General features: G+C 36.4%; 1 protein-coding gene across 1 annotated transcript in view; it reads right to left on the bottom strand.

The window, feature by feature from the left end:
• CDH7 (cadherin 7) overlaps nt 1-25,220 on the bottom strand; it is a 193,323-nt gene that overhangs the window by 20,533 nt on the left and 147,570 nt on the right. The window contains exons 7-10 of the mRNA XM_020985615.2: nt 23,507-23,760; nt 10,341-10,477; nt 7,933-8,054; nt 6,773-6,890 (exon numbers count right to left, since the gene is read on the bottom strand). Coding sequence (XP_020841274.1) covers nt 6,773-6,890; nt 7,933-8,054; nt 10,341-10,477; nt 23,507-23,760 — 631 coding nt within the window. The remainder of the gene's footprint in view (nt 1-6,772; nt 6,891-7,932; nt 8,055-10,340; nt 10,478-23,506; nt 23,761-25,220) is intronic.

The following is a 25,220-nucleotide window of genomic DNA, read 5'->3' as shown; positions in this document are numbered from 1 at the left end:
TCGTGCTGGGCTTGGGGGGAGAACACAGTTAGGTGTGGGTGCCCAGGCCTCAGCAAACCTGGAGCAGGCCTCAGAAGATTGAATTGTGGGCAACTGTGGCAGTTTCCTGACTTCTCAACCCACGAACACCAAAGACAACTTAGAAGGTTAGTGGGAAAAGTCTGTGTCTGTGGTTAGAGAGAGAGGCACTGTGGGGTTCCAGCCACAGTCCCCAAGCTCAGCCCCAGAGTGGCGGCTGCCTCCTGAGCTTCCTGCTCACAGACTGAGGGGGGAATCAAGTGGCTGATCAGAGAGGGATTGCAGGAATTTCTCTGCTGGTGTAGGAGTCTCTTGCTTTGCCCCTGATTGGATCTGGGTCACAGTTCTGAGGGGTGGTCCTGGAGGGAGAAGGATCGCTGGGGAGTGGAGCTTGTGGTGATGGTACAGAGAAAATCCTCCTCACAGTTCCAAGACAGAAGAGAGTGCTTGTGGTCACTCACAGACCAGAACACAGGCCAGGAAAGGAGTAAACACCTTGCCCTTGATCATAGCACCTTGGAAGAAATGAAAATTTACAGGTCCCTAGAAGTATCTCTGAAAACAGCTGCACAAAACCCCTGAAGCTTGGGACAGTACATTCTCCACACTGGAAACAGACCCCTACCTTAACAAAGTTTGTAACTCAAGTAATTGGCTGGGATCATGAGCAAGCAGCTCAAAAAAAGTCAGACTATACTATCTTACTTTGGTGACAAAGAAGATCAAAACATACAACCAGAAGAAGACAACAAAGGGAAAGCTCCTACATCCAAAGCCTCCAAGAAAAATATGAATTGGTCCCAGGCCATGGAAGAGCTCAAAAAGGATTCTGGGAAGCAAGTAAGAGAAGTAGAGGAAAAATTGAGAGTGATACAAGAAAATAATGAAAAACAAGTCAACAGCTTTGTAAAGGAGACCCCAAAAAAGACTGAAGAAAATAACACCTTAAAAAACAGCCTAACCCAAATGGCAAAAGAGGTCCAAAAAGCCAATGAGGAGAACAATGCCCTAAAAAGCATAATTGGCAAAATGGAAAAGAAAGTCCAAAAGCTTACTGAAGAAAATACTTTCTTAAAATGGAGCAACTGGAAGCTAGTGACTTTATGAGAAATCAAGACACTGTAAAACAAATCCAAAAGAATGAAAAATTAGAAAACAATGTGAAATATCTCATTGGAAAAACAACTGACCTGGAAAATAGATCCAGGAGAGAGAATTTAAAAATCTCTTGACTATCTGAAAGCCATGATCAAAAAAAGAGCCTAGACATCATCTTTCAAGAAATTATCACGGAAAACTGCCCTGATATTTTAGAACCAGGGGGCAAAATAGAAATTGAAAGAATCCACCAATCACCTCCTGAAAGAGATCCCCAAAGGAAAACTCCTAGGAATATTGTAGCCAAATTCCAGATTCCCAGGTCAAGGAAAAATATTGCAAGCAGCCAGAAAGAAATTCAAGTATTGTGGAAACACAATCAGGATAACACAAGATTTAGCAGCTTCTACATTAAGGACCGAGGGCATGGAATATAATATTCTGGAGGGCAAAGGAGATAGGATTACAACCAAGAATCACCTACCCAGCAAAACTGAGTATAATCCTTCAGGGGAAAAAATGGTCATTTCAGTGAAATAGAGGACTTTCAAGCATTCTTGATGAAAAGACCAGAGCTGAATAGAAAATTTGACTTTCAAATACAAGACTCAAATGAAACATGAAGAGGTAAACAGGAAAGAGAAATCATAAGAGACTTATTAAGGTTGAACTGTTTACATTCCTACATGGAAAGATGATATTTGTAACTCATGAGTCCTTTGTCAGTATTAGGGTAGTGGAAGGGAAAAAATTATATGTATAGATAGACAGACAGATAGATAGATAGATAGATAGATAGGGCACAGGTGAGTTGAAGATGAAGGGTGATATCTGGAAAATAAAGTTAAGGGGTGAGAGAGGATTATACTGGGAGAAGGAGAAAGGGAGAGGCAGAATGGGGTAAATTATTTCACATGAAACAGACAAGAAAAGGCTGTTATAGTGGAGGGGAAATGGGAAAGGTGAGAGTGAATGAGTGAATCTTATTCTCATAGGATTTGGCTTAAGGAGGGAATAACATACACAATTAGGTATGGAAATCTATCTTATCCTACAGGAAAATAAGGGGGGAAGGGGACAAGAGAGCAGGGGGATAATAGAGGGGAAGGCAGATTGGGGGAGGGGATAATCAGAAGGAAACACTTCTGAGGAGGGACAGGGTGAAAAGAGAGAATAGAATAAATGGGAGGTAGGATAGGATAAGGGAAACATACTTAGTTTTTCACAACATGACTACTATGGAAGTGTTTTATATGACTACACATCTATAACCTGTATCGAGTTGCTTGCCTTTTCAATAGGGTGGCTGGGGAGGGAGGAAGGGAGAAAATTTGTAACCCAAAGTTTTAAAAACACATGTTTAAAAAAATGGTTTTCACATGCAACTGGGAAATAAGAAATACAGGAAATGTGGTACTGACATATATCCTGCCCTACAGGAAAATAGAAGGGGTAGGGGATAAGAGAAGATGGGGAGAGATAGAAAGGAAGGCAGATTAGAGGAAGGGGTAAACAGAATGCATGCCATGTTGGCATGGGGGGAGGGAAGAGATGGGTAGAAAATTTGGAACTCAAAATCTTGAATAAAAAATTAAAAAAAAAACTAGATCCCTGATCAGTGAAGTGATAAACCAAGAGTCAAGAGCACTGAAGACAGCCCTGTCTACCCTTCCTCTTGCTAGAGAAGTAATGGACATAAAACTCAGACTGAACATATATTTTGCCAGTGTAGAAATTTATTTTGATAGATAGACTATGCATATTTATTTTGAGAGTTTTCTTTTTCTTCCTTTTTCTTTTTTTTTTTTAATTGTTCCACTGGGGAGAAGAGGGAGAATGAGATAACAAATGTTTGCAAAAACTAACAAATGTTTTTTAAAGAAAATTACAGAAGCTCAAAAGAATGCAGGGGATTTTAGGTGGGGAGAAGGGAAGATAAATTCTGTTTTGGAATTTTGAGTTTGAGATACTTATAGGACGTCTAACTTGAGATGTACAAAAGACATTTGGTAATGGGAACTTGGAGATTAGTAGAGAGGCTAGATTTGAATTTATAGATGGGAAATCATCATCATAGACATGATAACTGAAGTCATGGAACTGATGATGGCAAATTGCTTCTGTTAAATCAATCTTCTGGTAAAATATGAAGCTGATGAGGATCTCACCAAGGGGTAGCTAAATGGTCTGAGCTCAGGAAGACTCATCTTCCTGACTCCAGGCTGGCACTCTATCCACTATGCCACCTTTCTGCCCTTCAGTTGAATTCAGATTACATAAATTTGTCCTAAATCTAGTAAGCACTATGCAGTGATTTCCTCTAGCTCGGTTAAGTGGCATGTGAATAGGAACAAAAGAGGAAGATGAGATCTGACAAGGCATTGGACAAGGATTCAAGTATACATGATAATGTTCACCAAATGTTTGAGAAAAGGGCCATAGAAAGAACAGCCAGGGCAGTGGTGCAATGTACAAAATAAGAGAAAGAATAACTCACTTTTCATTTCATTTTTGCTGAGTCTCACATATGACTGAGTTTTTTTTTCCTTAGGTAATAGCAAGAAGCACTGCTCACCCCAGCCTGGATTTGGCTAGCCTCACTTTATTGGTGCCTTTGAAAATGAGTATTGAATGCAGAATAGGTTCATAGATTTAGAACTGGAAGGAAATTTACAGATCCTCTATATCAATCCAGTCAATTTAAATGTGAAGAATTAAGGCTTAAATTAAGTTTAAGTGCCCATAGGCAGAAAGGAAAGAAACAAGCACCTATTAAGTGTCAGGTATTGTGGTTAGTGCTTTACAAATATTATGTCATTTGATCTTCCCAACAACCCTGGAAGGTTGGTGCTACTATTATTCTTATTTAACAGCTGAAGAAACTGAGGCAAAAAAAGTTAAAAGGCCTGCCCAGGGTCACCCAGCTAATGAGTGTCTGAGGCTGGATTTGAATTCAGGTCTTCCTGACCCGAGGACCAGCACTCTATCCACTGTGCCACATAGCTGCCTCTAGTGTCATAATCACACAGGTAGTAAATTATAGAACTAGAATTTGAACTGAGGTCCTTTGACTCTAAACCTAGACTTTACTACAGCACGAAGCCGACTTAGTTCACATTACTTGCTCACACTCCCACTGCCATAGGTCAATTTTCTGAATGTTTTACTTTTAGGCTTTGTAAAATTTACCGCCCATGCCACTTCCTGGCTCCAAATTCTTGACTTCTTCCTTCAGGCAATGAACTCTTGTCCACTAAACTCTTGTCCTGCCTAACCCAATTGAGAATTTGTACTAAAGCAATAATGATGTTGTATTAAAAGGATTAGCATTATATAATTATAATTTTAACATATGAATGTTGGTCATCTATACTGTGATAGAATTCTCAAGATTATCTGAATATGTGTTAACTAACAAGCTAGAGGACTGATTAGCTAAGAAATCATGATAAACTCTAACTTTATTTCAGTTAAAAAATGCACAGGTGGGAATAAGCATGAATGTAGTCAATTTTACTGACTACATTTTAAGGTACACTGGCTTATTTTACTAGCAAAGGGTTTTTTTGGTTTGTTTGTTTGTTTTTATTTCTCCCAATCTATACTGTTAGTGATTCAGTGCCAATAATGACATAATGAAAGAGCAAGCTGGATTGCATTCTGTTTCAAACATCATCAACAAAATGATAAGCTCACTTGTGATTGCAGAACATTTATTACCTATGATTATATGAGGCAGGAAGAACACAGCTTGATTTTCAGATCCCATCTGCCTAGCTCTCTCCATCTCTCTCTATGTGTGTGTGTGTGTGTGTATGTATGTATACATACATATATATGTGTATATACACACACATACATATATCTATGTGTGTATGGATACACATACATACAATTTTCTAAGGAAGTTATAGAAAGAATACATATGAAACCTTTAAAGGCTACCATTTACATTTAAAAATTAGTACTTGCATTTTAACAATTGTTCATGTGCATTAATATTTGTATAAATCACAAATATGTGAATACATGTCTACTATCAAAAGAATGTCAAATGACAGTAAAGTGTCCTCATATGCATATGGTACTATTCAAGTATGGGTTTGAAATCTACACAGCAGTAAAACAAACAAAAAAAAAAAACCAGGTAGACATGAGAGGTATAATACATGATGAGGGTTCTTGTTGGCTGAAGTATTGGCCATAAAATATATATAGCTGGAAAGTGACTTAAATTTTTAATCAACCTCTTCATTTTGTAGAAAATTATAGTGTACATTTATAAAATATTTTGCATATTTCATCTCATTTGATCCTGACAATAACTCAAATGAGTTAGATAATATACAAAGAAACAATAACCTCAAAGCCAGGACTCAAAGTTAGTGCTTGTACTATGGATCTATGGTCTTTACAATGAACCATATGAATCCTTCATCTAATCATGCCTATCATTTCCTGGGAACAGGAGTCAAAATTATCTGAGAACTCAAAGGATTGTATGGGTCAAGAAGAAAGATTCTCTTCCTACTTATTATCCTTATTTCCTTTGAAAAGATAATTTCCAGCAGAAGCAGGATCAAAGTCCCAAGAAAACTATGCATAAACGCCTACCATGGATTTATGAATGCTCTGCCCTCTACCCCACAGCAACCTGGAAAACAGTGCCGCCTGGTGACAAGACATCTGTATGCCAATGGCTTTCCTTTCTCACAGCTACAAAGGTGCTTAGACATCAGCTAGACAGGGAATTTCTTATTGCCAATATCATGCCAGAAGAGAGGCCTCAGAGAACATCATCTTCCCTCTTTTCTGATAAAAGAGCAAAATGTAGTCTGTACGAAAGGTAAAGCTGCATAGAAGAATGTATATGGTCTAGGTAGCACACTTGGGTAGTGGTAGACATTAGAGGTACTCAACAAGGTTACTTTCCTGAGACAACTCAACAAAATATATTTCTATAGGGTACCCCCCCCTCCTCCCAGAAAACTGATTCCCATATAAAATCTAAACCAAAGGCATATTGAAGGTCTGGAATCTAATGCTGGGTGAGAACATTCATTACAGTTCAAATTATCCCTTCTATTAGTTGCAAATCCCTTACTTCTGCCAAGAAATAAATACACTGAATATGAATTAATGTGAGAATACAGCCTATTAAAAGCATGTGGACATGTTTCCTCTAAAACCTCTTTTAAATAAATGATATCATGATTGAAATGGAATACCATAATCTCTGTTTATGTTTTAAATTTGTAGTTGGACTTAAAATAAAAACAAAACAAAATGATACAGAACAAAGCATAAAGCCTTAGGAAGGCAGTCAACTGTTACCCTTTTTTTAAAGCTAATTTGGATAAAGAGCTTGATGTGCAAAAAGTGAAGCAAGTCACTTGAAGGAAAAAAAAAAGAGAATGATTTTGACCTCCCACTCTCGCTTGAGGCTTAAAATGATTTAAACAACAGCTTCTTCTTCATGACAGCTAATCCATAGATAAAAATTACTTGAGGGGCTCATTGCCCTTTAATTAATGTCACTGTGGCAAAAAAAAAAAATCTATGTAGCTCATAATCAGCATTACTGAGCTAAACAACAAGGGGCTATTCAGTAAATACCCACCTGCTGAGTTCAGTGATAACTGTCACTCAGTCTTACCTTTGTTGTCCTTTAAGGAAAAATTGTGATTATTTGCTGCATCAGCTGTTAAGCTGAAGTAAAACTGGTGACCATTGGATGGCTCATCTTTATCAACTGCACTGATTTTCTGGATAATCTAGAAAGAAATATTGGGAAGCATGAAAAGAATAGGTATACTATTAATTGGCAAATATGCAAATGAAGTATCAAACAAGATTTTATAATGACATCAATAGTTCTACAACGGTATGATCTAGCATACTAGTGTTTCCTGACTTTTTCCAAGTGTAATGTTAGATTCCTCTTCACATCCCTAGACTTCGCCATTTCATAGCCCCTGTCCCCATCTACATATTGCTGCTTTTTGTTCCAGGCTTTATAAGAAGATTCCATTAAAAGCATCATTGTACTTTTTCTGCTGAGAGTTCTGGGTTAAGTACAGAAAGAAACTGGTGAGGGGGGGTGTGGGAGGATAAGGAAAGGAAGGGGAATCTTTGGGCTGGGTAACAGGGTATTGAGGCCGACTGCTAAGGAATCCTTTTTTGTTGCAAATATGAATCTTCAGTGTGCAATGATTCCTCTCAGTAAAGAATATTGTGCAGAAAGAAAAAAAAAGAGAGAACCACTGAATTTCAAGCTTCCAGTAGCTAAAATTTTACTGAGTGAATTGTGGGGATAAAGGAGGGCCATATATTAAAATTATGAAGTAAGTTCATTTTCAAATTTATCCATGAATTTATTATTATTTTTTAAGCACCAGATACAATTAATACTGGTAAACTTTTATTATACGGACCACAGACATCTAGCATGATACAGACATGCAATTCAAACTGACATCCATTGTATCTGACACTTATTTGAAGGACAATATACTTAAAATCTACCAGGTACAGCAGGGGATAGAACCTTTTTGTAAGGAAATCTGACACATCTAACCATTTACCAAGGCATTTTTAATTTTAGATGTTTCTTCCTGAGGAATTTTCACCATCTAAAATGGACCAGGATTTGAAGGTTATTTTCATGTTGGTTTATGTTCCACCTAAAAGTGTTAGTTAGATTGATAAAATAAGGAGTTACAGTTTATTTTAAAAGTGTCAGGGATTCCAAAAGAACAACAGCATAATTTTAAGAGAAATGAATCCATTTAGGGATGTGTTCACAATAATTCCTACCTGACCAGGTTGGGCATTTTCACAGACAGTGGTCTCATAATCCATGGCAAATTCAGGGGCATTGTCATTGATGTCCAATATAGTGATGGCCACATAGCCTCTTCCTATTTGAGATGGATTCTCTAGATCAAAGAGAAAAGCTTCCTGTAAAATACTCATCTGCTAAATGTTTCTATTACCCTTTTGCTTTGAAACACATAGATTAAAAAATAAATAAATAAAAGTAGTGATATCCTAATAATAACACTTTCATCTCATGTCCATGATGTAACTTTATTAATAATAAAAAGGGGCCAAAATAGAACGTAGAATTAGATTCCAATCCATGTTAGAGCTTAAAGTGACCTCGGAGAAGTACTGGGTAAGACACCAGACACAGAGTTAGGAAGGCCAGTTCAGATCCCACTTTTGAAACTTACTAGGTATGTGACCATAGGTAAGTCATTAACTTTTGTTTTATCTTCTATTTCTTCCTTTTTAAAATAAGGGGATTCATTTTGATGTTCTCTGAGGTCTCTTCCAGTTCTGTATCTTTGATATTATCCTAAGAAGTCAGATAATTTGATGAAATGTTCCTATTTTAGAAATATTTAATTTGAGACTGTGCTGCTCTGGTCTTGACTTTCTGGACGTCAAAATCATGCATCAGCTGCCATCTTATCCTGGAATTTCCCTAAGCACTTGTGGTTTCCTTACCCTAGTAGAATAGCTAACCACCCCTATGGCACTCCCCCTTTCCCTAGAATCTCTCTGCCAGGCCTGCCCCTTCTACCATTGGTAAGTTACTCCAGGGGTTTCTATTTTGTGGAGCAGCCTAGAGAGGCCTGCTTTCATTTCCTCCCCAACCCATTCCAGTCCTGACTTTCTGTATTTCAAAAGCATGGCCCCATACCAGGTACTTCATCCCTCCTTCCTTGTGCCCCACCCCTATGCACTACCTCATTTTTTCAGCCCCTTTTATGTGCTGTCTTCTACAATTAGAATATAAGCTTCTTGAAGACAGGGACTTTTTGTTTTTGCTTTTATTTGCATTTCCAGCACTTGCTACAATGGCTGGCACATAGTAAGCACTGAATAAGTTGTCTATCCTCCTTCCACCTTTTCTCCTTCCCACCCTTCCTGCTTCTCTCCCTTCATCCCTCCCTCTCTTACTTCCTTCATTCCTTCCTGGTGACTTGGCCAATAACAACTGAGAAGAATATGGCAGCATAATTCTAATATTTCAGACTCATCAGAAAGAAAACTTCCTTAATATAGTTCATTAGTTTTCCTGGAATGATGTATTGCTGTGATTTGAGAATGTGGATTGAAAAGGAAACTCTTCATGTTTTCTAGGTTCTATCCTTCAACAGACTTTTAAAACTTTGAGAGTAAAACTTGCTATATCATTTAGACAATAAGATCCTGATTATATCCAAATAAAACTTGTTCCTTTCCATTTACCATGCAAAAGTGTTTTATTTGTAACTATGCAAGTTATTTATGCTGAAACAAACGTCCTTCCTTGGAGTGCTGCAAAGACTTTCCACAAAGCATTTTTCTTAAAAAAAAAAAAAAACTGAAATTTTTAAATGTTTTAAGTAATGTGACTCAAAATTTAATGCTATTTTAAAGTAATATTTAAAAGCTATTTTATATACACAAAATACTTCATACACACACACAAATTCTGAGAGCCTTGATGGAAATCTGCTTTCTACTAATCCACTTATTTTTAGTAGTTTCAGATCAGAGAATAATATTAGAGGTGTCTCAGAGAATGGAGAGCTGCTTCTAGCACCAAGAACAGTGCCGGACACTCAATGCATACTTGTGCATGATGTGTTGTTGCCTCTAATTCAATCAACTAATCTTTTTTATAAAACTGCCATATACATATTGAGAGATATTTAAGAATGTGTGTGTGATTTTAGACCCATGATTTCATCAGTGAAGTCAGGAAACTCCCTCCAACAAAGAAGTGCAACAACTTGTCTATAATACAGCCATAGCTTTTACAGGAAGCCTTCCCTTTACTTAATTATTTCCTAATTATCCTGTATATAGCTTGTTTGTATGTTCTCTTCTGGATTAGAGTATAAGCTCCTTGAGGGGAGGGACTGTCTTTTGCCTTTTTTTGTATTTGCAGCCTAGGTGTTACAAAATGAAAATAACTCCATAAGCCACACACAAAAATTAATAATATCAGCAGTCATATTTTATATATTATTTTTTTAAATATTTGTACATAAAAACATAATTTGTGCATAAAAACAAAAAAACAGGAATTATTAAAGAATGTTGGAGCATTTTCAATTTTTAATGAAAATGAGAAATTATTATAATTAATATTAAATTCTTAATCTTACAAAATGCATATCTACACACACATATCCCCTAAGCTCCCAAAACTTTAGTTTTTCACTTACGACTTTCCATTGCCAGTACTGTGATGTTATGAACAGCATTTGTCTCCCGGTCCAAAGACTTGGCAGTTGTAATGACTCCACTGTTGGCATCAATGTTGAAATATCTCTCCAAATCTGTGTTTCTATCTATTGAGTACCTAATTGAAAGATTAAGGAAAACTTCAAGATTTATGTATAATTATAGCTTGCTAAAAAATGTTTCACTGATTGCACAAGAAACAAAAGTAAAAAAAAAAAAAGAAATCTGGATGCTGCTCTTGCTACATTATTTCCAAGGTCATAATGCACCAGTCAGAGAGGCAGTATGACTCAGAGACTAGAAGGCTGGCTTTAGAGTAAGGACCTGGTTCAAGTCTTGGACCTGAAAAACTCTGACTATCACCACAGGCAACTCATCTGCCTTGTGTTCCGTTAGCACCTATCTATATAGACAAGTTTCTGTTTTCTGTCAGTGGTGACAAGTTACACATCAGGAGGTTTCTTGTATTAAAAAGGCTTTGGTCATATTTACCTGGTTTTCCACAACCTTCTTAACTGCTTCTGCTTAGCAAGAGTTAGACCAAGCTACACAAGATCTGGTGACCCTGGTGAAGTTTCTGGGTTCCTTTAACTATCAGACCTTCCTTCTATTCCTCACTTTGATCTTTTCACCTCCTACTAATCCCTTCACTTTAGTTGACTTAGCCTGTTTTTATTGCATCCTTACTCCATGCTTTGTTTCTTATACCATCATGTGTTGCATGCTGCTGAAATAGTTCCCTCCTTTCTTTAGTAACAGGGTGAAGTAGAAAGGGTTTTGAACTTGAAGTCAAGAGATCTGCCTTCTTGTCCTGGCTCTTCATCTTACTAGGTGGTCACATTATAGCTTCTGTAAGTTTGTTTCCTTATCTGTGAAATGGGAATAATACTGACAACCTCAGACACAGCCACAGCCACAGCCACACACACACACACACACACACACTAAAGAGAGAGAACAAGAGTAATAATACTCCAAAGATATAGCACAGTTTCAGAGAAACCTGAGATTTTTATAAACTGATACAGAAGGAAGTGAGCAAAAGCAGAATAATTTATGCCATAACAATATACTATTTTTTAAAATTCTGAAATACTTAAGATTTCTCAGTTAATCAATCAATTTAATAATTAGTTATGATTCTAGTGGACTACTGTTGAAAGAGGTTACCTACCTGTTCACAGATAGATAGATGATGGTCTCAGAGTAAAGAATGAGGTTATCTATCTATCTATCTATCTATCTATCTATCTATCTATCTATCTATCTATCTATCTATCTATCTATCTATCTACCTGTCTGTCTGTCTGTCTATCTATCTATCTATCTATCTATCTATCTATCTATCTATCTATCTATCTATCTATCTATCTACCTGTCTGTCTGTCTATCTATCTATCTATCTATATCTATCTATCTATCTATCTATCTCTATCTATCTATCTCTATCTCTATCTCTAGACATAGCCATAGCCATTGCTGTGGCCAACATTATGTGGACATGAAATCTGTTTTCCTTTGCTATGCATATTTGTCACAAGAGTTTTGTTTTTGTTCCCTCCTACCCCATAGTGGGGTGGGGTAGGTAATAGGTAGAGAAAATAGATTTTTATTAATTCAAAAAATTAAATTGTTAGACATAGACTTAATATATTTAGTTGAGTTGATTACTTCATATACACTAAATTAACAAAAAAACTTAAAAGCTATGAAATTAGAAAAATATGTGAATCAAAAAAATCAGGAAGTGAAACAGACTTTCAAAAGGATCATTGTTTATATAACAATCATATATTGATTCAAGAACTTCTTGTGTGACACACCATTAAAACTTTATAAACTCTCAAATGGATCTCATAGCATGTGCATGATCTATTGAGTGGATTACAAATGTAATATATCAATAGTAATGTTAGAACAGAATTTAAAAAAAATCTATTTATCTGGTATAAAACCTCCCCTTTCCTTCCACTGGAAATAATACAAATGCTTCATCGGACTATCTGAAGGAGTAAAAAAAGAACCTAGAAATCATCTTTCAAGAAATTATCAAGGAAAACTGTCTCAATATTCTAGAACGAGAAGGCAAAACAGAAATTGAAAGAATCCACCAATCACCTCCTGAAAGAGATGATCCCCAAAGGAAAACTCCTAGGAATATGCAGCCAAATTCCAGAATTCCCAGGTCAAGGAGAAAATATTGCAAGCAGCCAGAAAGAAAAGGTATTGTGAAAACACAATCAAGATAACTCAAGATTTAACAGCTTCTACATTAAGGGATCAGAATATGATATTTCAGAAGTCAAAGGAACTAGGATTAAAACCAAGAATCACCTGCCTAGCAAAACTGGGTATAATCCTTTGGAGGAAAAATGGACGTTCAGTGATATAGAAGACTTTCAAGCATTCTTGATGAAAAGACCAGAGTTGAATAGAAAATTTGATGGGGAATGCCTTCTGTGCTAAGTCTTAGAGTAAGAGAGAGATGCTAAGAAGCTGAGGTCAGGAGAGAGAGCATTTCAGGGATAGGGGACAGGAAGCACAAAGACATGGATTCTCTGTCTACTATGTAATGAAGCATTATGTCTGGGGAATGGCAGGTAGGAAGGAGAGTGTGGCTGGATCACAGAATGCATGGAATAGAGCAGTGTGTTAAGAGTTTTAAATGCCAAAAAGAGGAGTTTATATCCAGATATGAGATCATGGGCCGGTCTACACATTACCATTACCTTTAACTGTTCAAGCAGAATTCCTCTCAATGGAGGAAAATCATCCAGAGAAAGATTACCTATTTTTTTAAATAATCTATGCTGTTTTCTATGAATGATGACAGAGAATATGCGTTTGGGAGTTATTCATTTTTTATTAATAAAAATCTCTCAAAAATCTTATAAAATGTAGAAGAAAATACAAGGAGTGCATGAGAGTAAGAAGAGTTTTCAATAAGTCAGTTTTTATATGCTACCCTCTATGGAGTTGAGCGGGACATAAAATCCTCAAGGTCCATACTTGAAATAGAAAGTTCAGGTCAATTCATAGGGTCATTAAGAAAGATAAAACATATTCAATTAGTTAAGTATTTTTCTGCTTAAGAACTTTTACAAAGATATACACATCCATATGTGTGTATATCCCCATAAATATTTCCTTTCCTCACTAGTTATTTTTTTTTCCTTGACAGCAATGTAGTTGTCTCCACAATACATTATGGTTCATATTCTGAACCCAGAAGTCATTCCAATTATTATACAAGGCCCTTAATAATGCCAAACATAGGAGTGGTTTTCTTTCTGTTGCCATACTAAAAAGGTAAAGAGAGACATTCAAAAGCCTGTATGGAAATGTTATTGTAAAATAAATTGTAGTACATGAATTTGATGGAATATTATTGTATGATAAGAAAGTGAAAAAATGGTAAAAACTAAAATTATATGAGCTGGTACAACATGAAGGAAGAAAATCTAGGAAACTGATATAACCAACTACAAAAATGCAAATGGAAAAATAATAATGAAAAAATAAAAACTGAAAGTCAACCATGAGATATAAGAATTCCTCCCCTTCCTTTCTTTGCAGAAGTGGGGACTCTTAATGTGAAACAATGCAAATCATGTTAGACTTGTGGATATCTTGGTTAGTTTTGTGAAATTTTTTGCCTTTGTATAATTTGTTTTAAGGCATGGCTCTCTCTCTGAAAGGAAGAGAAGTAAGCATAATGGTAAATATATATGATACTAAAGATATAAATTAAATAATAACATGTTAATTGAACAAATAAATATGAGCCAAACACAAAGTAAGCTGTTTTCCATCTAAAATGCATATAGCAGAGTTGTATTCATTCTATGGAGTCTAAATAATGCAATACTTAGTAATGTTAGAACACTCTATCTGAGGACCGACAAGCAAAAATAAGTCAAATGCCCATGTGTATCATAACTGTTACCAGAGAATCCCAGAACACAAATACAAATGTTTTTCTCACACTTCAGTTTTAAATGGAAAATGTTTCCCATATTCCAAAGCCTTATCTCCAGCAGCCTCCAGGACATTTCCACCTGTATATTTCCCCAGCACTTCAGATTCAATATGTGTAAACCATATTTAACATTCCCCTAAACTGCTGCTTCATCTCACTTCACTATTTCTGTCAGTGACTCAGTCAGTAAACATTTATTAAGTGCCTACTACGTGGTAGGCAGTGTGCTAACTGGTGGGGATACGAAAAGAGGCCAAAGATAGTCCCTGCCCTCAAGGAGCTCATAATTTAATTGAGGAGATAACAAGAAAACAAATAGGTACAAACCAGCACTTCCTCTCTCTCTCTCTCTCTCTCTCTCTCTCTCTCTCTCTCTCTCCACACACACACACACATACACACACACACATTTAAAAGAGGGAAGGCACTAAAATTAAGAATGGTGGGAAAAGGCTTCCAATAGAAAATGGGATTTTAATTGGGATTTAAAGAAAACCAAGGAGTCAGTAGGCAGAGACAAGGAGGGAGAACATTCCAGGCATGAGGGACAGCCAGAGAAAATGCCTAGAGCAGAGGGATGGAGTGCCTTGTTTGTGGAAGAACAAAGAAGCCAGTGTCAGTAGATCAAACAATATTTAGTGAAAATTGAGGGATGCTGGGTTTGAAGGGTTTTGAATGCCAAATAGAGGATTCTGTATTTGATCCTGGAAGCAATAAGGAGCCGCTTGAGCTTACTGAGTTGGGGTGGGGGGAGAGGGGTGTGTGTGTGTGTGTGTGTGTGTGTGTGTGTGTGTGTGTGTGTGTGTGTGTGTGTGTGTGTGTGTGTGTAGTATGGCTAGACCTATGCTTTAGGAAAGTCACCTTGGTGTCAGAATGGATGGTGGATTAGGGTGAGGTGAGAGACTTGAGGCAGGGCCACTTAGTATCAGGATATTGCAGTAGCCTAGGCATTAGGTGATTAGAGCTGCACCACAGTGGTGTCAGTGTCAGAGGAGAGAAGATGGTGAATGTGAGAGATGTTGCAAAGGTGAAATTGACAAGCCTTGACAACAGACTGGATATGAGAGACAGTGAGGAGTTAAAGATGATACCTAGGTTGCAAGGAGTACAGTAATTGAGAGAGAGGGTGTGGGAAAGATAATGAGTTTTGTTTTGGACATGTTGAGTTTAAGAGGTCTACTAGATATCCACTTTGAGATAGCTGAAAAGGAGTTAGAGATGCAAGTTTAGAGGTCAGCAGAAAGTTTAGGACAAACAAGGTAGATAGATTTGAGAATCAATAGATTAGAAATTGTAGTTATATCTCTGGGAACTGAAATAGTGTAATAGGAGAAGAGAAGAGGACAATCCTGTGAGACACCTACACTTAGAGGGAGTGGTCTGGATATATCCAGAAAGGGACACTGAGAAAAAGTGATCTGAGAGGTAGGAGGAGAGCCAGGAGGTAGGGATGTCCCCAAAACCTAAAGAGAAGAGAGTATCAAGGAGAAGAGGATAATCTTCAGTCAAAGTCTACAGAGAGGGGACTGAGGGAAGACCATTGGATTTGGCAATTAAAAGATTTACTGGTAAATTTGGTGAGAACAGTTTTAGTAGAATAAAGTCAGAAGTTAGACTGCAAGGGGTTAAGAAGAGAGTGACAGTAAAGAAAGAGAAAGCCTTAGCCACAAAGGACAGAAGAGATATAAGACAATAGTTAGCAGGGATGTAAGGATAAAGTGAGGGTTTTTCTGAGAATGGAGATGTGGGCATACTTGTAGCCATTAGGGAAGGAGCCAGTAAAGAGGGAGCGAAGGTCAGCTATATCACCATTTACTTAATATTCCAGATTTGAAACCTCGATGTTATTTCTAATATCTAAACACTAAGTAAACCATATCAATTCTGAATTCACAAGATCTTCCATTTTTGTTCCCTTGTCTCTATTTCCACTGATATATTTCTAATACAGGACTTACTACCATGATCCATGGCTGTTATGTTGACATTCATTGTATGCTGCTTTCATCCCACTTTTGCTATAATTCTAAACTATCCCTTCATTATACCAGGAGTGATGTGGCATAAAATGATGAAGTTAAGAGACCCTATCGTTTGCACTACTTTAATCAATTCCCTTACCTTAATCAAGCAATTAAACAATAAATATATATTAAGTACCCAGTATGTGCAAGGCACTGTGCTAGGTGCTAGGAATACAAATATGAAAGGGCCTTGCCTAGAAACCAAGCTGTCTCACTGTGCACACTCAAATGAGCAACTGAGCCCTTATGTCCCTTAAACAACAATGTATGAGCTCCTTCAGGGACATGTTATCCTTAAGATCATGAAGAAGGAGTGTGGTATAGATAAAAAAAAATCCTCAACTGGGAGTAAAAAAAACCTTGTTTGGAATCCTAGTTCTCTTTGTGACTTTATATATAAGCTACAACTTTCCTGAGCTTCAGTTTCTTAACTTAGACATTCAGGGATTTACCCTAGATTCAATTCTATTCAACAAATACTTACATGTAACCACAACATTAATAATGTTACCACAATTAAAATCCTTATTGATCGACTGAATGCACAATGGAAATGAAGCTGAATTTTTAAAAATTCAGGAGCTAAAATACAAAGGTGAGTCAAATTATCCTAGCAACAGAGCCAAACACTAATAGAAATGGGCAAAGAGCCCAATCCCCTTGACACCAAGTTTGTCACTCTGTTGAGAGTACACACTAACATATGTCTTTCTATAATACTGAACTCTTGTGACCCCAACTTCATTACACATCCCAATTATATGTGGCATATGGTAGGCATGTGTTAGGCTACATAAAACCTTAGTAAACCTAATCCCTCAGTAAAATGACTCAACCCTAAACACCTGATTCTTCAATCCTTGTCACACTGGTTTTTACAAGTCAGATTGGGCTTAATGTCAAGAAGTTCATACTGCCAATGCCTTCAGGTCCTGGAAAATAATACTGCTTTGTTTTTCTTGAAACATATGGTCCTCACCTAAAGGCATTTCCAAAAGTGTCGGGAAACAGTATCTAAAGTTTTAAGACTTTTTTTTTCCAGCTAATAAATTAATTTGGAACTGAAACTAACAGCACCCCAGAGAGTTATACTAAAACTATCCATATGCTGGCATTCTGGGAACAGCATTTTACTGAAAGTGTACTTTAAATGAATTTCCCAGGTCCATCAAATCACCTATTTGTGTTCATACATGATCAGTTTATGAATCTTTTATCTGTGCTATACATTGTCCATTCTGGTTTTCATCATTTTATCCTCCAAAGGCTTAGTTCTCTCACCTAGTTTGACCAATAAATGCATCCCATTTATTATCAATTAGAATTTATATAGCACTTTAAGGTTTATAAAGTTTTTAAAATGTTGTCTCATTTTATCCTCACAACAACCCTGGAATGTAGCTTTCATTATTATTTCTGTTTCATAAATTATGAAATTGGCAAACAGGTTAAATGACTTGCCTAGGTTCACAAATTTAGTTAGCATCTGAGGCTAGATTTTAACTCAGTCTTCCTGATTCTAAAGTCCAGTGTTCTATCCACTGTGCCATGGTTTACTGTATCATGAGTATTAAGCTCAATTTGAAATCAATAAAGGAAAACAGCATGTGTAGTAGCATCAGACACATAAATGTTAAAATGTGTGACTGGAAAGAAAGGCGGGTTATTCATTCAGCAAGAATCACAGACACTATTCTTTTAATAAGATATTAAAAGAACAAGAGAAAAGATTCCATGCTGTTGGATAGATTTAACACTGAGGATTTAAGGACAAAAATCCCATAAAATAAGAAGGTGTAGAAGTTTTGTGATCTAGCTCAGTGGCAGAAATGCCCACACCAACAAAATTTCAAGCTTTCAAAGTACTAAAGTATTGTTCATAAGAAAAGTGAGCACAAGGCCAAGGACATGACATTTTGGAAACTATCATGAGAAACAGAGAACAAATAATAGTAGCCAATGAAGCCATGAGCTCTGGAGATACCCTCTTTGTCTAAAACACAAGAGAAATGAAACTTTTAAAGATAAAGTTAAAGAAAAAGCCACAACCAACTATTTACTTAACGTGCACAATACAAACATAAGCTCTTATGCTAAGAAAGGACTCTTCTATTGGTCCTGCCTCAATTCTTTTTTTTTTAATGAGACAATTGGGGTTAAGTGACTTGCCCAAGGTCACAAAGCTAGTAAGTGTGATGTGTCTGAAGCCAGATTTGAACTCAGGTCCTCCTGACTCCAGGGTCAGTGCCGTATCCACTGCACCACCTAGCTGCCCCCTGCCTCAATTCTTTACCATCTTAATTGAGCAGCATTCTATTCAAGACTTCCTCTTGGATGTTTTTTCAAACTACTGCTGTTCAATGCTTTGGCATCATGTTTCACACTAATTGATTGCAGAGGACAAACTAGAAACCCTCTAGCATCCTTGCCCAGGCTCTGCTTGGCTTTTATGCCTTATTACCTCATTTTTTTTTATTATTTGGCTCATCCTCTCACTTAGTCACATCTCCAATTCCTTTACTTCTATAACCTTTTGCACTGATCATAGGAAGTCCTGGTTTCTAATGTGAAAAAAAAAGATTTATAATTTTTCCTCTGATGTATTCATTTTCTAGTTTTGAACTGACTTTTCTTTATAGGCATGATACTTCTTGGGAATGCTGTTAAACCCAAATACTTAACTGTATCTACTACCTCATTCATCCAGATACTCCCTCTAAAGATGCATATGGCAATCTACCTCATACAACTCTTGTCCATGTCCTACCATAAGTTGGCTGTTCTACCCATCATGCTTGAGTTTTTCCTTACTTTTTTTTTGACATCATAAGAGTACCAATAGAGCATCTGGGCTGTCTGCCTATTAATCTTTCCCCTAGCTACATGGATGTCCCATCTTTTCTTCTATTCACACGCTTCCCTGATGGCATCTTTTCAGTCTGGCTTACTCTCATTAGAAGTTCCTTATCAGAATATTATAGTGCTATAAGAAATGGCAAGCAGAGTGCTCTCAGAAAACCTGGAAAGATTTACGTGAATTGATACAAAGTAAAATGAGCAACAAGGAGAACAGTGTATACAGTAACAGCAATACTGTATGATGATCTATTGTGAATAACTTAGCTATTCTCAGTATTACAAGTATCCAAGACAATTCTGAAGGACTTATGATGAAAGGTGCTGTCCATCTCCAGAGAAGGAATTTGTTGAGACTGAATGCAGATCAAAGATATTTTTTTCTTTACCTTATTTTTCTTGGGTTTTTTGAGTCTGTGTTTTTTTTTCCATAGCATGACTTACATGGAAATGCATAATCTATGTCAAATTTCTTGCCTTCCCAGTGGGGGGAAGGGAGGGAGAGAATTTGAAATTCAAAATTTGAAAAAAAAATTATGTTAAAACTGTTTTTACATGTAACTGGGAAAAAATAAAATATTAAATAAAAAAATACTCATTTTGAATTCCATGACTTATTGCCATAAAGCAGTATCAGTAGAATGATATTATTAAAAAAGATGATGTTTTGTTTCCATGGGAAGTTTGGAGTATTAAAAGAACTTTGCAGTTTCCTAAAGGCAATACTGAATCCTTCTATAATGATGCCATAATAATTATAGTTCACTCCTATATGGCCTTTTATAGTGTACAAAGGCACTTGGCCTACAGCATATTCACCAGCATAGACTTGAGAAGTCCTAACCAATGAAAATTTTCAATCAAACTAGGCTGATTAGTCCTGAGACTGTATGTATAGTTGGAAGAATACTTGTGTCTTGGGTTCAGAAGATCTGGATTCTAGTCCTGGTTCTGACATTTAATCTCTTTAACCTCTTTTTATCATTCTTTTTCCATCTATAAAATGGGGATAAACATACCTACACTACCTATATCATAGGCTTACAAGAAAACCACTTTCAACACCTTAAAATGTACTATAAATATCTTGGGATTATTAGTACTTAATTTATTCTGGCTTCCTTTTTGATACATGCTATGTGTAGGGGCTGTGTAGGAATTCTTAGTCAATATAAAATTTTTTGCCCCTTGAGGATAATAAGTGAAAGAGTAACAAGTAGAAAACCAATAATACAGAGGGAAAAGAAAGGTCAAAATTCAGTAAACAGAAAATAGTCATGAGTTTGAACAAGGTCAGATTTCAAACAAGAGAATACAAGGGGAGAAACTTCCTATTTCTTGGATAAAATCCATCTATCCCCACTAAAGCTTATGTTCAAAATAAGAAGAATCAAAAATCTTTAATCTGAAAAACTGTCAGAGAGGGAAGAGGGCTGTATTTCTGCCCTGGACAGATGACATCTGCAATGATGTGTTTAGTGTTAGGCACTGCATTTTTGAAAGAATTCTTTCTTTAAAAGAACACGGAGAGGGAATTTGAGACCATGTCATAAGAGATGGCTTGAAGGAATTGTAACTGGTTAGCCTGGAGAAAGTAAGACTTGATATTGTGGGGGAGAGGAGTATGAAGAAGTAGAGAGGAGGGTAATTGTCTTGAAATACTTAGAAAGTTTCCACATCAATCAATCAACATTTATTAAGCATCTACTATGGTCTAAGCACTGTGTCACATGGAAGAGGCATTAATATTGCTCTGCTTAGCCCCACAGAACTAGAGGCAAATGGTAGTCAACTGCTCTGAGGCAAATTTTAGCTTAGTAAAGGAAAGAAGTTCTCTTAATATGTACAGAACCCAAAATTAGAAAGTATTGTTTAGAAAAGTTGAGTTCCCCATCACTGGTGGTCTTCAAGCAGATGACAGCTGGCCACTTGTGGCATAACTGTTCAAGTATAGTTGAACTAGACAACTTATGAATTATCTTCCATATCCTAAATTTTTATGTTCTATGAATATAGAACATGCCAACATAAACTTTTTTTTGGATTTTATATTCAGTTTTAGATTCATGATTAAAAAGAAAGAATAACTACTTCTCCCTCACTCCATTTTCTGCACCTTCTAAATGCCTATTCTAAATATAGTTTTTTTGTAGTATAATAATTATAATGATGATAGCTAATCAATAATGCACAATGAACAACTGTGAATGACTTAGCTACTCTCAGCACTACAACGATCAAGACAATCCCAAAGAATTCATGCTAAAAAATGATATCCACCTTTTTCTTTCTTCTCGAGTTTTTTTTCCAAAAAACTACTAATATGGAAATATGTTTTACATGATTATATATGTATAACCTATATTAGATTGCTTACTGTCACAGAGAGGGGGAAGGGGAGGGAGGGAGGGATAGAATTTGGAGCTCAAAACTTAAAAAAGAATGAATGCTAAAAATTGTTTTTACATGCAATTGGGGAAAAATAAAATATTATTTAAAAAATAACAATAGTTGATGTTTATATAGCACATACTATGCGTGCCACACCTAAATACCAAAAGTAGGAGAGAACTCTCAGTCTGAGGGATTGCATTTAGCACTGACTGATTATGTTCTCCAGTGATGTATGAGTCCTGAGTTCCTGGCTCTTCTATTCAGAGACACTGCCCTTCTGGACATCTTTGTGGCTTCTATTGTGGAGGGAATGGGAATAGCCATGTGGGACAGAACAAACTGCATAACCTGCCTTCAATAAATGACACCCAAATTCCCTAAAAAAAAAAAAAAGCAAGCGAACAAACAAAAAACCTAGACGTGTTACTATTGTAATGGCAGTGGTGTGGTCAGATGAAGTTGGCAAAGTGTACTGCACTATGACAGGGAGAAGAAATGCCAAGGAAAAATCATTACATACTACAAACCAGGTTGATATGTTTGTCATACTCCCTGGGATATAAGTGAATGCATTTGGCATAAGCCTCTTTGCCTGTAAAAGTGAGGCTATCAAATTGCAATCTTTGTATGCTCTTTTTATTTGCTGTAAGCTACATAGCTAACTTTATATTCAAAAACAAAGGGAAAAAAACTATACTTCCCCAAACACAATACTCTCAGAATTACCTGCAAAGCATATGTAGAACAAACAAGCTTTTTTCTCTGAGAAGTACAATTCTGCCTATAGCAATATAACTTAGCTGACATGCACTAACTTATTGATTTGTTCACATGTATTTATTGAAAGCCAACTATAGGCTGGGCACTCTAATGTGAAAAGGTGAAATAAAGATCATTAACTGGTTAGTTCATGAAAAAAAGTGGACAACTTTGCTTTAATTACTTCAGGAAGGAAAAAGTATGACCTGAATGCTCCATCCTCTTGCAAGTGTAAGAACATACCAGAAAGGACATTCCCCTCCCAATTCATATTTGTGATTTTTCTGAAACTTACAGTTTGATGGAGTTTTATGGCATGGAACACCGAAAGGTTATTTGGGTGACTTGGCCAGACCAGAGATGGGAGTTGATCTTAGGTTTTCCTGACTGCAAGACTAGCTCCATATATCCTATGAAAGGCTACCTCTCCAAAGGAACATGCTGTGTTTAGATAAGAAAGAACATAAGCTGCTTGTAGGCAGGAATTGTTCATTTTTGTATTTGTACCCTCAGTGCCTGGTATACAGCAGGCACTAATTAAATGCTTGTTGGATTTGATTTAACTGAATCAAAGGCTCCTTAAAATATAGGTCATGTGCATACTTCACTGTCTTCAAAAACAAAGCTGACATAATAAATTAAGCCAACATGTGCCTTTAAAATAAACAACTATAAAAATATAATTTGTCTGACAAAGTAATCCCTAATTTAAACTGTTAATGAATATCTTTAACACTCACATTTATTCTGCCAATAGGATATGCATCACTTCTCTTCTGAACAGAGTTTGTCCTGAAATAAGTTCAGCATAATTGATTTCATAGGAGTATAAGCTATGTTTATGGGTAACAATGGATTTCTCCCAAACTACTATGAAATAAATGACCTTGGATAATAAGGTAACATTATTATTGTTGTTGTTATTATTTTACATCATGAAAATATTGTGTTTCATTGATATTGTTTCACTTGCCCTGGTTTAAGTCAGTAGACTGAAAATCAAAAAATCTGACGTTTATGACAACCATTTTGTTATGTACAGCACCTTGATAGCACACTAAGCTGGTGAAAACACATAACCTGGCAAAACTCATGAAACCAAAAAGAAACAGGAACAAATGAGCCTGAAAATTACCTAACAGGACTGTTTGAAGAATCTGGGTCGTGTGCCGTTACAGTTCCAATGATATTGCCAATTTGGGTAGCTTCAGATACCTCCATGGAATATAAATGGGAGCTAAACACAGGGGGCTCATCCACGTCTTCCACAATTATCTTCACTGTTGTCATATCACTGAAGGGTCCCAGGCTCAGGAAGCGAGGATCAACATGCTTATTGGCAGCTTCTATGCGCAGCGTATAGCTCGTCTTGGCTTCATAATCCAGCTCCTGTAGAGAAAGTTATTTGGAAAATTTAATTACCAATTAAATAGATGGCAAAGAAAGTTTCTTTCACTTATGAATGTCAATGAGGATATAAAGAACTTTGCCATCAAGGTACACTGTCAGTGTTCAATAATAATAAATAATAATAAGGACAATCAGCATTCATGCAGTTTTCATGACTACCACATAATGGTAAATGTTTTTCTAGTTAATTCAATGTACTTGAGTGCTGTACACTGCTTAGGCTAATCCAGGTCTTTTGAATATCATTTGAAAGGCCACTGATAAGATGTAGAAATCTTTTCCCAGAGGAGCATCAATGTAATATTCACCTACTATATAATTTAACTGCACTACCCAGAAGTGTTGCATTAAAAATGAGAGGAAAATATGACTATCCTCTAAATTCTAATTTGAAAGGCCTGTTCCATTGATTCTGGAGACCACATTAGGAAACTGATCAGTGGGGTGGTCAGAATACTGCAGCAACAGGGGACAGCGGGCAACAGCTACAAATGAACACTGCATTATGTGGTCTGGAAACAACCTATTATACCTTAATAAACTACTCAAGTTTTTGAAGGCTGGTTATTTCCCAGGCAACAGACACAAGCACTAGCTACATCCCTTAATTAGAAAGTCTTAGTAATTGTCTTTGGACATTTAGGAATTAAGTGACTCAAGTTGATGAATGTGTTCAAAGCCACATCCATACCTGCCATTAACTGTTTATTAAGAGTTTTACTTATGAAGCATTCATAGTTTCTATATTTTGGTATCTCTTCTAATACTCACCAATAAGCATTTATAAAAAGTAATTATTATATGTCAGGCATTATAAACATGGTTTTTCTCACAAGACGTTCACATTTTAATGGGGGAAAGAACATGCAAAACAACTATGTACCTATGAGACATTACACATACACCCACATACACATTTTAAATGGGAATGCGCTTTAGGGGAGGTAGACAGTAAAAGGTGGCATTTGAGCTGAGACTTGAAGGAAGCCAGGAAAACCTGGAGGAGGAGGAGGTGAGGATGGAGAAGATTCTAAGCATGGCAGACAACCAGTGGGAAATGAAATGCTGTTTGTGAAATATTTATCCCAACCCAAACCATACTGTAGACTGAAGAGGTTTTAAGAGAACAGTAAGCATGTAGCCACTGAAATCTTAACTTAAGATCATAGATCTTACTTCAGGAATCATGGAATTATGTGTGAATATACTTTAATAGTGACAACAATTTTTCCCTTTCTAACGTGTATAGAACAAGTAATGATGACTGCTTTGGTTGCTCCCTAATAAATGCTCTAATATTGTCATTTATCTCCAGTGATTCCAAAGAACTAAAACTACCAATGAATACTGTAAAACTTTGTTGAAAATAAGGTCCTTTTATCTTACTTTTCCATAAAGATGGATAAAGTGTTAAATTGAAGATGAGTTAAATTATAACA

This window comes from Phascolarctos cinereus, unplaced genomic scaffold (assembly GCF_003287225.1).
Source record: "Phascolarctos cinereus isolate Bilbo 61053 unplaced genomic scaffold, phaCin_HiC Scaffold_4;HRSCAF=312, whole genome shotgun sequence".
NCBI classification, from domain to species: Eukaryota; Metazoa; Chordata; class Mammalia; order Diprotodontia; family Phascolarctidae; genus Phascolarctos; species Phascolarctos cinereus.
The sequence above is the reverse complement of the archived record's forward strand: the minus strand, read 5'-3'. Positions and strand labels throughout refer to the sequence as shown.